General features: G+C 48.0%; 1 protein-coding gene across 1 annotated transcript in view; it reads right to left on the reverse strand.

The window, feature by feature from the left end:
* ATG4A (autophagy related 4A cysteine peptidase) overlaps nucleotides 1–15175 on the reverse strand; it is a 54406-nt gene extending 39231 nt beyond the window's left edge. Inside the window, exons 1-3 of the mRNA XM_069747146.1 lie at nucleotides 15074–15175; nucleotides 1845–1958; nucleotides 101–172 (exon numbers count right to left, since the gene is read on the reverse strand). Of these exons, the coding sequence (XP_069603247.1) occupies nucleotides 101–172; nucleotides 1845–1958; nucleotides 15074–15083 (196 nt within the window). The 5' untranslated portion in view covers nucleotides 15084–15175. The remainder of the gene's footprint in view (nucleotides 1–100; nucleotides 173–1844; nucleotides 1959–15073) is intronic.
* Between the last annotated feature and the right edge of the window lie 101 nt (nucleotides 15176–15276).

Genomic DNA, 15276 nt, shown 5'->3' on the forward strand with positions numbered 1-15276 from the left:
AGAAAAGAAAAAAAAAGACATTTGGAAGAAAACAAATCATTTGGCAAGGTGCAGTTTTTCGTGAATGTGAGGCCCAGGAGAGGAGCCGCTAGATACTTACCTATGGGTGAAAATTTCTTTCTATATGTAAACCACAAACGGGAGGTAACGTCTGAGAGAAGATCACATTTTTCTATAAGCAACAGAGAGTTTTTAGCAGTTAGCTTCAGCAAAAAACATTTTGACTTAAAAACTTGATTTGTCTAAAATATTTGCTTTCCAGCAAAAAGAAAGAATACATAAAAACAGATGTCCCAGTGAAAAAAAAAATACTGCTCCCTTATTGTCTGTGAACCCCCACCAAATTACCACAAACACCCCTTTTCTTGCCTACTGATGGTTTGTGGAAACCTTCAAATATTTGGTTTCTATTGCTTCCAGTCATCTAAAAAGAGGAACCTTTTCTATGTAGACGATCAAAAACAAAATTATTTAGCACGTTTTGCAAAAGTACCATAAATAAAAGGTTCAGCTTGTATAAGAAAAAAAAACAACAACAAAAAAAAATTACAAATAAAAATCGTCCTCTTCTGGTCTTCACGCTGCGGCTCCGCTGCAGGCGTACTTTGTCTGTCCTGTTGAGGGCAGAGCAAAATACTGCAGTGCGCAGGTGCTGGGCCTCTCTGACCTTTCCGGCGCCTGCGCACTGCAGTACTTTGCTCTGCCCTCAACAGGACAGACAAAGTACACCTGCACCGGAGGCATGGCAGGAAGACCAGAAGAGGACGTCATCGTATGAAGATGGGAGGCCCCGGACCGGACCGTGACGCCCATCAGATCGGACTGCCCGCGTGAGTATAGTATAATGTCTTTTTCTCATCTTTTAGGATACATCAGGGGCTTATCTACAGCATTCCAGAATGCTGTAGATAAGCCCCTGATGTCGGTGGGCTTAGCTCACCCTCGATGTTGGGGGTGACAGGTTCCCTTTAATACTCAGTCACGGCTTTTAACCTATACATAGCTAGTTGTTTTAACATTACTATGCAAATGTTCATTTTTTTCCCATGTTTGTTAAAAGCAGTTGTCCAACTTTGGGGCCAATTTTTTTTCGTACTTATTTGTATGCAGTTGAAAGTCAAAAATCATTTTTACAATTCGATTTAATTGAAAATGTTGCACTCTTTCTCTCCTATAGCCGCTGTATTACATGATCTATTGCTGGCGGCAGAATGAGGTAATGGGGTCGGCCACACTATATAATAATATAGCTATGACACATATGGCAGTAATATATAGATATGACAGGTTCTCCTCCTCCTTACATCCTGCACAGTTCTCTCCATACAATGGCGGCCGGTGGAGGAGCATGTGACCAGACCTCTCCGTCAGTCTCCTAAAATAGAAAAGCAGTTTTCTCTTATAAGGTTTTCTACTGGAGGAGACTGACGGAGAGGTCTGGTCACATGCTCCTCCACCGGCCGCCATTGTATGGAGAGAACTGTGCAGGATGTAAGGAGGAGGAGAACCTGTCATATCTATAGAATAATGAGTGTCCTCAACACATCTGATAAAATAATGTGGCTGACCACGTTACCTCATTCTGCCGCCAGCGCAAGACAGTGTAATACAGCGACTATAATGTAATAAAACCCAACTGCAAAAATGATTCTTCACCCCAATTGTATGCATTTAAGTAAGAAAAAAAATTGTCCACAAAGTTGAATAAACCCTTTAAACGCTTTTTCGGGCAGGTTATGGAGCAGACTCGCCTGGAAAAGACGCTATGTGCACATCAGCTTAATAATCTCATTTCTGCATACAGAGCAGTAGCTTCGGCGTTATTTGCCGATTACTCTACCAACCTGTCTTAATGTCATATTGCTTTCCTAAAATGTAGACGGGCTCATCGGTGTCCGGGAGCTCTTCTAGTTCCAGGTAATCCGAGACCACAATCTCGTTTTCATAGCTTGAAAAAACTTGAAATAAAAATGGCGACATATTATGCATATTATACAATACTTGTCTGCAAGTTTACAGAGCAGAATCTAAAGCGCAATCCTAATATAACACACAAATGATATTCTGTGTTTACTTCTAGGAGCAAAAAATATGGTGATACACTTTATTAATGGTCTTGTCCTTAGTGGAAACCCCCTTGATAGAGTGACTCTGCCCCGCCGCCATCAGAGCACACTGACGTTTGGCCTTTCCAAGCCCCAGGATCATTTGTGGTGGAAACTCCCCATCTTTCTCCTAAAGGATTTCAATCATCTGTGAATCGCTGAGATCCCTTCATGAAACTTGTAATAAATCACACGTCAGCTCACGCTTTCTACATATTTACATGGAATAAACGTCTATTAATAATACAGAATTCTCCTTCCAGCTTCTCAGGCACTTTCATGGTTTTGGGTCATTCTGAAGCCACAGATAACCCTCTGCTCTTCGCTGCTCGCAGGACTGCAGCCTCATTTTCTGGTTATTATGAGAATATTGCATTGATTTATGCTACAGTCATCATATACCTGAGCCTGCTGTCAGCCTCCTGGCTAAATGACTATAAGCAGTCATGTGAGGCTTTAGGCTACGTTCACATTAGCGTTTTGCGTGTTTGCGTCGGGCGCCGCAGCGGCGACGCATGCGTCATGCGCCCCTATATTTAACATGGGGGGCGCATGGACATGCGTTGTGCTGCGTTGTGCAACACATGCGTTTTTTTTTGCCGCAAGCGTTGGGCGCAGAAAACGTAACAAGTCGCATTTTTTTTTGCGTCCAAATTTCGTCCAAAAAGGACGCATGCGTCGCAAAACGCAGCGTTTTAGCGTGCGTTTTGGTGCGTTTTTATTTGCGTTGTGCGTTGCGTCGCCGACGCAGCGGCGCACAACGCAAATGTGAACGTAGCCTAACTTCCCGATAACGCAGAATGGCCAAGTACATTTCTAAGGTAAATTTACATGTCCTCCATACTGCTGGGTTTCCTGACACTATGTAACGTTGTGTCATGCTATTATACAGCTGACACTGATGGCGTTGCAGATGCAAGGTGGTGCTGTACATTAGTGATAGTCCCATAGATGGGACCCCAGCGATCAGACAGTTATGGCAGCAAATGCATGCGGGGGAGAAAACCATTAAAATTTAACTATAAAACAAATAGCAAATGTAAATGAAATAGTCAGAAATACCCCATCTATACTGTACTGCACCCGGTAGTTGCCTACATCGCTCCCGTCACGATGCAGCCGCCAGAGAGGGGACGGGGCACTAAGCCAGACACCATATGGCACAGCAAACGGCCGAGATGGCACGAGATACACAACATTTCAGTCTACGATGGGTGAAATTCAAAGAAGAACCTAAGACTGATTGATTCCTGCATTTATTGACCACATATTGCACATCTCACTTCATAGTTTTTGAAAACCATTTCAGGACCAACCTGGATTTATTTTATGACAACTTCTGATTTACCAACATTACATGAGACATTAAAGGGAACCTGTCACCCCGTTTTTTCAAGAAGAGCTAAAAATAGTGTTAAATAGGGGCAGAGCTGGGCTTTACATTAGTGTATTTTGGAGCCTTTATTCCCCATCTATGCTGCCGAAATACCTTTGTAAAGTCGCCGTTTTGGGCTGTCACTCACGCTGGTCAGGTCATATGGGCGTGGTGACAGCACTGTTTCTCCCCCAGATCTCCGTTGGTGGCGTAGTGGTGTGCGCATGTCCAAGTGGCGAATCCACTGCGCAGCTTCAAGGAAAATAGCGCGATCTCGACGGCCATTTTCCTGAAGCCGAGTTCGCATCTCGGCTGCAGGAAAATGGCCGCCGCGATCTCCATCTGCGCACGCGCGGCATCCCGCGGCCATTTTCCTGAAGCCCCGGGAAGCCGAGAAGAACCATCTGCGCACGCGCGGCCTCACAAAGATGGCCGCGCCCACCGATAAACGGCTGAATAGCGCAGATCGCGCTATTTTCCTTCAAGCTGCGCACTGGATTCACCAAAACGGCGACTTTACAAAGGTATTTCGGCAGCATAGGTGGGGAATAAAGGCTCCAAAATACACTAATGTAAAGCCCAGCTCTGCCCCTATTTAACACTATTTTTAGCTCTTCTTGAAAAAACGGGGTGACAGGTTCCCTTTAATCTGTCACATTCTCCACTGGAGGAGACACCGACGTGCCATATGTACTGGTAAATCTCCCTACAGCCCTCATCAATATTGCCGATCATGACTATGGACTCCGTGAAGGAAACTGGTATTCCGATCTCTTCAGCCTGCAGAGAAGCAATGTCACCAGGGGTCTCATCAGATTGGGCTCATAGTGTGGTCAGGCGCATGGCCTCGTCAGAGAAAGAGAACAGTGAAGTCATTCACACATGGCTACAGTGGCTTAGGCCTCTGTCACACTTCCGTTTTTTAGAATCAGTCACAATCCGTCAAAGTCTTGAAAAGACGGATCCTGTGCCGATTGTAAAAAACGGATGCACTGGATCTGGTTTTTTTTACGGATCCGTTGAAGTAGTTACAGACGGAATTTTAGGAAACAGAATTGTAGAGAGGGAGAGAGAGAGAAAGGCTATGTGCACAAGTTCAGGATTTCTTGCAGAAATTTCCTGAGCAAAACCGGACATTTTCTGCAAGAAATCTGCGCTATGTGCACAAGTTCAGGATTTCTTGCAGAAATTTCCTGAGCAAAACCGGACATTTTCTGCAAGAAATCCGCGCTATGTGCACAAGTTCAGGATTTCTTGCAGAAATTTCCTGAGCAAAACCGGACATTTTCTGCAAGAAATCCGCATGAGTTTTTCTCGCATTTTTACTGTGTTTTTGGAGCGTTTTTTTTTTTTGCGGATTTTTTCAGAGGTTCCCAATGCAATAATATAGTGGGAAATCTGCAAAAAATCCCCAAAATTAATGAACATGCTGCGTTTTTTACCGCGATGCGTTTTTTTCGCGAAAAAAATGCATCATGTGCACAAAATTGCAGAATCCATTCTAAATGATGGGATGCATAATGTTTGCGGTTTTTTGTGTACTTATAGCGAAAAAACACAAAAAATCTGCAACGTGTGAACACAGCCAAAGAGATTTTGCCCTGAATGGAAATCCTTCCAGGCATGCTCAGTTTAAAAAAAAGTAGTCCGTCGCTGGATTCCAGTTTTTGACGGTCAGCGACAGATCCTGCGTCCATAGGCTTCCAATATAGCCAACAACGGACAGCACTGGATCCGTCGCTGTGAGATTTTACGACGTACACAAAAAAAGTTTCTATGTGCGTTGTCTCCGCCCGACGGAGACAGAATTTACAACAGATCCATCGTACGACAGATGAAACGGAAGGCCATCTGTCACAATCCGTCGCTAATACAACTCTATGAAAAAAAAAAAAAAAACAGATCCAGCAGCAACATTTGTTGGATCCGCTTTTTTCACAAAACAACGGATTAGGACTGAAACAAAAAGACTGAAGTGTGAAAGAGGCCTTAGCCAGTAAGGTGCCCACTGCCAAACTGGTCATGGCAGCACTTTGAAGCAGCAAACATGCCCTGTGTCCAAAGCGCTGCCAGTTCCAGTTCATCTGCACATACCGAGTCTGCCCCGCCGCTCCCTGTTTCTGCTGTTGCCTGCCTACTGAAGTCATATCTGAAGCCAATAATTGATTTTATTACAGATTTTTATTACAGTACTGAAAGGTCTTACAAGCATAAAAACTACCATCCATAGAAAGCCCTAATTTGTGTTTGCAATCATTTTCAGGAAGAAAATGAGTATTATCTGACACAATTGCAGGGGTGTCAATACTTTTGGCCATGACTGTATTACCTTGTAATGTCTTAACGTCCTGTTCCGTCCAGAAGTGTCTGGATCCCATAATTCCAAGCGGCGGAAATTCACCGACCGCCATATTGGGACATCCAAGTGATGGGTGTCTCAATATGGAAACTGCTGGTGGTATCAGCCTCTTGCGCGGTACCACCAGCGGAACACCGTCGCACCAAATACGCTGTCTATGCCGTACGCACCACATACATACACACTGTATACACCACACACACACTGTAAACTCCGTACGCAGCCTCTTGCGCGGTACCACCAGTGGAACACCGTCGCACCACACACTGTAAATGCCGTACGCACCACATACACACACTGTATACACCACACAGACTGTATACGCCGTACGCAGCCTCTTGCGCGGTCCACCAGCGGAACACTGTCACACCACACACACACACACACTGTAGGCACCACATACACACACTGTATACACCACACACACTGTACGCCGTACGCAGCCTCTTGCACAGTACCACCAGCGGAACACCGTCACACCACACACACTGTATATGCCATACGCACCACACACTGTATACACCACACGCACACTGTACGCCGTACGCAGCCTCTTGCGCGGTACCACCAGCGGAACACCGTCACACCACACACACACTGTATATGCCGTACGCACCACACACACACACACTGTAAACACCACACGCACACTGTACGCCGTACGCAGCCTCTTGCGCGATACCACCAGCGGAACACTGTCGCGAACACGCCGCCGCCGGGATTAGCCACATGATTCACTGACTGCCGCCATCTCTTGTACAGGAGGAGCGCATGCAAAGGTTTAATGTGACTGCAGCTATCTGTCTGCACAAATATGGCAGCGGTCTGATTTACTGCACCTGCGCAAATTCTGCACAGGCGCAGGGAATCATTCGGCTGATCCCGGTGGCAGATGCGCGACGTTTCTACAGGTAGAGGAAGCCGGTTACATTAAAGGGGTTTTCCCACAAACGAAAGTTCATTTGAAAAATTCACTGTGTCTGACCGTTGTACGGAGCATACCACATCTCCTGGGGAGGAAGCAAAAGACAATACTGACATTACAGCAGGGGATCACAGAGGATGGGGGGGTGGAGATAGCACATGTGGTAGACAGGTCAAAGAAGAGAGCACAGACAGGAGAAGTCAGCACATGGGGAGAGGGAGAGTGGATAGTTGGGTGAGCACATGGGGGCGAGATTCTCAATGCTGCAAAGCCTGCCCCTATTGTGACATTGTCACCCTCCCAATGCGATACATTGGGCCTCAATCTAGTTTTCACATATTTGAATAGGTATCTGCTATTTTTAAGGGGTTAAATGACTTTGGGCCATTGATCTCACACCACCATTACATACAAAGTGATATCATCAAACCCAAGTAACTTTAGCCTGGCCCAAAGGGGTTCTGGGCATCAAAATGGGCAGAAAAACAATTTTTCCGGGATTAAACGACTTTTGGCCACTGATCTGACACCTTTATTACATGCATATTGATGCCCTGCAAGAAATTCAGGTCCCTCCAGCCTTTCCCAAATGGGTTCTGGGCATGAGAACTGGCATCAAAGTTGGCAGACAGTCAATTTTGATGATTTGAATATGGTAAGTAACTTATGTTTTTAAGGGGTTAGATGACGTTGGGCCACTGATCTGACACCACCCTTACATCCCCCATAGTGGCTGTGTGGTCCGCCGCTATTGACATTATGCCACTTTTAGTAGGGTTAAAATGTAGCATCATTTTTTCATTATTTTCATGGAAATTTACAAAACCTACTTTTTACAGACATACCATTTTTATTATTATTATTGTACATTTTTATAGCGCCATTTATGCCATGGCGCTTTACATGTGAAAAGGGGCAGATATAGACAAAAACAACTAAACATGAGCAAAAAACAAGGCACACAGGTACATAAGGAGGGAGGACCCTGCCCGCAAGGGCTCACAGTCTGTAGGGGATGGGTGAGGATACACTAGGAGAGGGTGGGGCTGGTTGTGCGGTGGTTCAGTAGGTTGAGCATCATTGCAGGCTGTAGGCTTGTCGGAAGAGGTTCTTTTTGAAGGTTTCTATGGTAGGCGAGAGTCTGATGTGTTGGGGTAGAGAGTTCCAGAGTATGGGGGAAGCACGGGAGAAGTCTTGGATGCGATTGTGGGAAGAAGAGATGAGAGGGGAGTAGAGAAGGAGGTCTTGGGAGGATCGGAAGTTGCGTGTAGGTAGGTACCGGGAGACCATGTCACAGATGTATGGAGGAGACAGGTTGTGGATGGCTTTGTATGTCATGCTTAGGGTTTTGAACTGGAGTCTCTGGGTGATAGGAAGCCAGTGAAGAGCTTGGCATAAGGGAGAGGCTGGGTAATAGCAAGGAGATAGGTAGATTAGTCGGGCAGCAGAGTGTAGGATGGATTGGAGTGGTGCCAGAGGGGAGGCCAGAGAGTAGGAGGTTGCAGTAGTCAAGGCGGGAGATAAGGGCATGCACTAGTGTTTTTATGGTGTCGCGGTCAAGGAATGCGCGGATCCGGGAGATATTTTTGAGTTTGAGACGGTAGGGGAAGGCAAGGGCTTGGATATGTGGCTTGAAAGAGAGGGCAGAGTCGAGGATCACCCCGAGGCACCGGGCGTGTGGGACTGGGGAAAGTGAGCAGCCATTGACATTGATGGATAGGTCTAGTTGAGGGGTAGAGTGAGATGGGGGAAAGATGATGAATTCTGTTTTGTCCATGTTCAGTTTTAGAAAGCGAGCAGAAAAGAAGGCCGAGATAGCAGACAGTGCGGGATTTTGGTAAGTAAGGAGGTGAGGTCAGGTCTGGATAGGTAGATCTGCGTGTCATCGGCGTAGAGATGATACTGAATACCATGGGATTCTATGAGCTGTCCTAGGCTGAAGGTGTAGATGGAGAAGAATAGGGGTCCTAGAACAGAGCCTTGAGGAACACCAACGGACAAGGGGCGGAGTGAGGACATGGTGTGCGGGAGGGAGACACTGAATGTTCGGTCTGTCAGATATGACGAGATCCAGGAAAGGGCCAAATCTGTGATGCCAAGAGATGGGAGGATCTGTAGCAGAAGGGAGTGGTCCACAGTGTCCAAGGACGAAGACAAGTCCAGGAGAAGGAGGACAGAATAGTGTTGCTTGCTCTTGGCAGTTAGTAGGTCATTGGTGACTTTAGTTAGGGCAGTTTCGGTTGAGTGATGGGGTCAGAAGCCAGATTGTAACCGTTCATAGAGGGAGCAGGAGGAGAGGTGGTAGGACAGTTCAAGATGGACGTGTTGCTCCAGTAGTTTTGAGGCATAAGGGAGAAGAGATATCGGGCGATAGCTAGACACAGAGGATGGGTCGAGGGAGGGCTTTTTGAGGATGGGTGTGATCTTGGCAAGTTTGAAGGATGAGGGGAAGACACCTGTTGTGAGTGAGAGATTGAAGAGGTGTGTTAGGGTTGGGATGAAGACCGCGGCAAGGTTAGTGATGAGGTGGGACGGGAGCGGGTCAAGCGTGCAAGTGGTGAGGTGTGATATTGACAGGAGGGTGGAGAGCTGATCTTCTGCCATGGTGGAGAAGCTAGTTTTGGAGAAACAGGGTTGAGCAGCTAAGAGGGACAATGGGCACTGTGGGCCAAGCTTTCTCTGATCGTATTGATCTTTTTAAAGAAAGAGGCATAGTCTTCAGCAGAAATGAGTGGAGGGAGGGGGTGCGGGGGACGGAGAAGAGAATTGACAGTGTTGAAATGCTGTTTAGGGTTGTGAGACAGGGAGGATATGAGAGATGAGAAGTTTGTTTTGCAGCAGTGAGTGTCGACTTGAAGCTGGCGAGGGACTGCTTGTATGCTGTGTAGTGGTCGGCAGAGCGGGATCTCTACCATCTCAGCTCAGCGATCCTGGAAGCCCGTCTCAGTTCTTTGGTCAGGCTGGTCAGCCAGGGCTGCCTGTTGAGTGTACGAGTTTTGCTATGAATGAGCGGGGCGGCCAAATCAAGTGTAGCTGTTATTGTGGTGCTATAAAAAGTGGCTATGTCTGTACGAGGGAGAAGGGACTCAGAGAGTAATTGTAAATTGAGGTGTTTGAGATTTCTGTGAGGGTGAGTGAGTTTGTGGAGTGGGGGTTGCACACTAGGAGAGGGAAGAGAATGTCAGTAGGTTGTGGTCAGACAGGGGGAGGGGTGAGTTAGTGAGATTAGTAAGGGAGAAGAGGCGGGTGAAGATGAGGTCCAGCGTGTGGCCATCTTTGTCAGTGGCCTCAGAGGACCATTGAGTGAGGCCAAAGGAGGCAGTCAGTGATAAAAGTTTAGAGACAGCTGAGGTGGAAGTGTCAACGGGGATATTGAAGTCACCCATAATGATAGCGAGGATGTCAGCAGAGAGGAAATTAAGTAGCCAGGTGGTGAAGTGGTCAAGAAAGGTGGAGATGTCTAGTTCTGGGGGTGGTAGATGACAGCTAGCTGGAGGTTAGTGGGGGAATAGATGCGGACGGAGTGCACCTCAAACGAGGAAAGAGTAGCAGAGGGTAGTAGTGGGATTGGAGTAAAGGGGTAGGTTTTGGACAGGAGCAAGCCAACTCCTCCGTTTGTTGCTGGGGCGAGGGGTGTGAGAGGTGGAAACCGCCATAGGAAAGCGCAGCTGGAGGGGCCGAGTCAGAGAGGGTGAGCCAGGTTTCCGTGATGCCAAGGAAGGAGAGTTTGTTGGTGATGAAGAGGTCATGGATAAATGGCAGTTTGTTGCAGACAAAGCATGCGTTTCATAGTGCTCCAGGTAGGGGGACCGGGGGGGTGGAGGCTGGATGAATGGGTATGAGGCTATCATGGTTGGGAAAACGTGCAGAGGATCGTGGACGGGGGTTAGAAATGAGTGTGGGGATGTGTTGAGGAGGGCTAGGATTTGGGAATACATCATACCATACCATTTTGAAGGGTCTTTGAGGGGCTGATATATTTGGAATCCTGCATAATTATACCCTTTTAACAACTGCACCCCTTAAATTACTTTTTAACTGCTGTTAGCAAATGTGTTAATCCTTCAAGTGCTACACAGGAATAAAGTAAAATTGGATTTAAAAAAAATAAGATTGAATTTTTACATTATAATACTGCTTTAACTGGAAAATTTGCATTTGAAATAGTAGTAGAAAATGGACCTTAAATTGCATTATGCAACTTCTCCCCGTGGGTCCATGGCAGACCTCTGAATGGAAAGAGCGCTATGTGAGTTTTGTAGTGCTAGTTTTGCGGAACAAGTTGTGAATTCCGTGTCACATTTGTAGAGTCCTTGTCATGACAAAGCAGGAGAAACTTCACACAAATGACCCAGTTTGGGAAACTAAACCCCCCAAAATTTGTACATTTCTGTTTTTTTCAGTCAAGATGGGGTGCGTAGATTAATGTGAAAAAAAGAACTTTTTTGAATTTACCAAATGGCTGCAATGAAACAAAGAGTGTTCTATATGTCTGCAGTGTGATATCAGTGGCCCAAAGTCAGTTAACCCTTAGATTTAAGGCAACTCAGTACCCACTTTGATGCCCATTTTTGTGCCAGTTTTATAATTTTTTTTAGCTGTTTTTAAAGCTAACCTGTCAGCTGTTTTGGCCGATATAAGATGCGGCCACCGCCTTTCAGGGCTTATCTATAGCATTCTTTAATGCTATAGATAACTCCCCCGATCCGACCTGAAAGATAAGAAAAATAAGTTTTATTATACTCACGGAGGGGGGGGGGGGGTGGGGTGCCTGAGGGCGGCATCGCAAGAAGATGACTTAGTAACCCGATGTTTACCCTGGTTACCAGCGAAGACATCGCTGAATCGGCGTCACACACGCCGATTCAGCGATGTCTGCGGGTGATCCAGCGACGAAATAAAGTGCTGGACTTTCTGCAGCGACCAACGATGTCACAGCAGGATTCTGATCGCTGCTGTGTGTCAAACTGACCGATATCGCTATCCAGGACGCTGCAACGTCACGGATCGCTAGCGATATCATTCAGTGTGACGGTACCTTTAGTTGCTGGGAGAACAATGACCTGAGGCTCTTGAGATAGGGATGAGATTAATAGAATATTGCTTTACATTTATCTTTAGCAATCTGCTGTCTGGCCTTATGTATACATCAGATCCCGGCTGCATGTCTTCCTCTGCTTCCTGTCACTGTCTAATAAAACACAACAATAATATTGATGTAACTGATGCTCTGTGCTGGAAAAAGTCTGCATCACTCAGAGCCGTGTCTTTAGTAAGTGATCAGCTCCTCACATAATAAATTCTCCAGCAAAGAGGTGAATGCTGGAGGGAAGAAAGACCATGACCAAATACACACGCTGCAAAAAGAAAACCCTGCCAGATTGTAATGTATGCCCCCATCCCCATGTACGCTCCCTGTTAAGCATTCCCCCACCCCAATGTTATGCATGTCCCAAGAGTTATGTATTCTCCCACCCCTCATGTTATGTATGCCCTCTGTGTTAACTCCTTTCTGTCATCGGACGGAATAGTACATCCGATGGCAGAACCCCTGGTTTGATGTGGGCTCCGGCGGTGAGCCCCTTTTACCTTCCTCCCATGTTATGTACACCCCCTTTACCTTCCCCCCATACTATGTTCACCCCCTTTACCCTCCATCACTCTCTGTGTCATGTACACCCCCTGTACCCTCCCCCACTCTCTGTGTCATGTACACCCTCTGTACCCTCCGCTACCCCTGTGTTATGTACACCCCTTGTACCCCCCCCCACTCTGTGTTATGTACACCCCCTGTACCCTCCCCCACTCTGTGTCATGTACACCCCCTGTACCCTCCCCCTCTCTGTGTCATGTGCACCCCCTGTACCCTCCCCAACTCTGTTATGTACACGCCCTGTACCCTCCCACACTCTGTTATGTACACCCCCTGTACCCTCTCCAACTCTGTTATGTACACCCCCTGTAACCTCCCCCACTCTCTGTTATGTACACCCCCAGTACCCTCCCCCACTCTGTTATGTACACGCCCTGTACCCTCCCCCACTCTCTGTTATGTACACCCCCTGTACCCTCCCCAACTCTGTTATGTACACCCCCTGTACCCTCCCCCACTCTCTGTTATGTACACCCCCTGTACCCTCCCCCTCTCTGTGTCATGTACACCCCCTGTACCCTCCCCAACTCTGTTATGTACACGCCCTGTACCCTCCCACACTCTGTTATGTACACCCCCTGTACCCTCTCCAACTCTGTTATGTACACCCCCTGTAACCTCCCCCACTCTCTGTTATGTACACCCCCAGTACCCTCCCCCACTCTCTGTTATGTACACGCCCTGTACCCTCCCCCACTCTCTGTTATGTACACCCCCTGTACCCTCCCCAACTCTGTTATGTACACCCCCTGTACCCTCCCCCACTCTCTGTTATGTACACCCCCTGTACCCTCCCCAACTCTCTGTTATGTACACCCCCTGTACCCTCCCCCACTCTCTGTTATGTACACCCTCTGTACCCTCCCCCACTCTGTTATGTACACCCTCTGTACCCTCCCCCACTCTCTGTTATGTACACCCTCTGTACCCTCCCCCACTCTGTTATGTACACCCCCTGTACCCTCCCCCACTCTGTTATGTACACCCCCTGTACCCTCCCCCACTCTCTGTTATGTACACCCTCTGTACCCTCCCCCACTCTCTGTTATGTACACCCCCTGTACCCTCCCCCACTCTGTTATGTACACCCCCTGTACCCTCCCCCACTCTCTGTTATGTACACCCCCTGTACCCTCCCCCACTCTGTTATGTACACCCCCTGTACCCTCCCCCACTCTGTTATGTACAACCCCTGTACTCTCCCCCACTCTCTGTTATGTACACCCCCTGTACCCTCCCCCACTCTCTGTTATGTACACCCCCTGTACCCTCCCCCACTCTGTTATGTACACCCCCTGTACCCTCCCCCACTCTGTTATGTACAACCCCAGTACCCTCCCCCACTCTCTGTTATGTACACGCCCTGTACCCTCCCCCACTCTCTGTTATGTACACCCCCTGTACCCTCCCCAACTCTGTTATGTACACCCCCTGTACCCTCCCCCACTCTCTGTTATGTACACCCCCTGTACCCTCCCCCTCTCTGTGTCATGTACACCCCCTTTACCCTCCCCAACTCTGTTATGTACACGCCCTGTACCCTCCCACACTCTGTTATGTACACCCCCTGTACCCTCTCCAACTCTGTTATGTACACCCCCTGTAACCTCCCCCACTCTCTGTTATGTACACCCCCAGTACCCTCCCCCACTCTCTGTTATGTACACGCCCTGTACCCTCCCCCACTCTCTGTTATGTACACCCCCTGTACCCTCCCCAACTCTGTTATGTACACCCCCTGTACCCTCCCCCACTCTCTGTTATGTACACCCCCTGTACCCTCCCCAACTCTCTGTTATGTACACCCCCTGTACCCTCCCCCACTCTCTGTTATGTACACCCTCTGTACCCTCCCCCACTCTGTTATGTACACCCTCTGTACCCTCCCCCACTCTCTGTTATGTACACCCCCTGTACCCTCCCCCACTCTGTTATGTACACCCCCTGTACCCTCCCCCACTCTGTTATGTACACCCCCTGTACCCTCCCCCACTCTCTGTTATGTACACCCTCTGTACCCTCCCCCACTCTCTGTTATGTACACCCCCTGTACCCTCCCCCACTCTGTTATGTACACCCCCTGTACCCTCCCCCACTCTCTGTTATGTACACCCCCTGTACCCTCCCCCACTCTGTTATGTACACCCCCTGTACCCTCCCCCACTCTGTTATGTACAACCCCTGTACTCTCCCCCACTCTCTGTTATGTACACCCCCTGTACCCTCCCCCACTCTCTGTTATGTACACCCCCTGTACCCTCCCCCACTCTGTTATGTACACCCCCTGTACCCTCCCCCACTCTGTTATGTACAACCCCTGTACCCTCCCCCACTCTCTGTTATGTACACCCTCCATAGAGCACAACTTCGTGTCAGTAAACACATTCCTATGGAGGTAAAAGTTAAAGTACAGCTGCAACAGACTTATCTGCTAAGAAGTTCTGCAGCAGCTGGGGCACTGTTAAGTGTCGCACACTGATACCACCACACAGGGACATAACAATGAAGTGAGGAGAGTCAGCATAACATTAATACCACCACAGAGCTGACTGACTCCCCTCCGCCTCCCCGACCCCCGGCATGTGTGCACCTCACCTCCCAGGACTTTCTCCCTCACTTACACACTAATGAGGACGTTTCTGTGTGACAAACTTACCGGCCTCCATCCTGCCCTGTCACCCACGGACCGGCGCAGCCTGAGCCTCGTCCACAACAACAGTAGCCGCAGTGTTCTCTGGGAAATGCAGTTCATCGCTACAATCGGTGGCCTGGAAACAAGAAAGCACTACACTACAATTCCCAGAACTCTTCGCTCTACTTTCTAATCCGTGGTTTTACGTCAGAGTTTTTGTAAGTTTG

This window comes from Ranitomeya imitator, chromosome 2 (assembly GCF_032444005.1).
Source record: "Ranitomeya imitator isolate aRanImi1 chromosome 2, aRanImi1.pri, whole genome shotgun sequence".
Classification (NCBI taxonomy): Eukaryota; Metazoa; Chordata; class Amphibia; order Anura; family Dendrobatidae; genus Ranitomeya; species Ranitomeya imitator.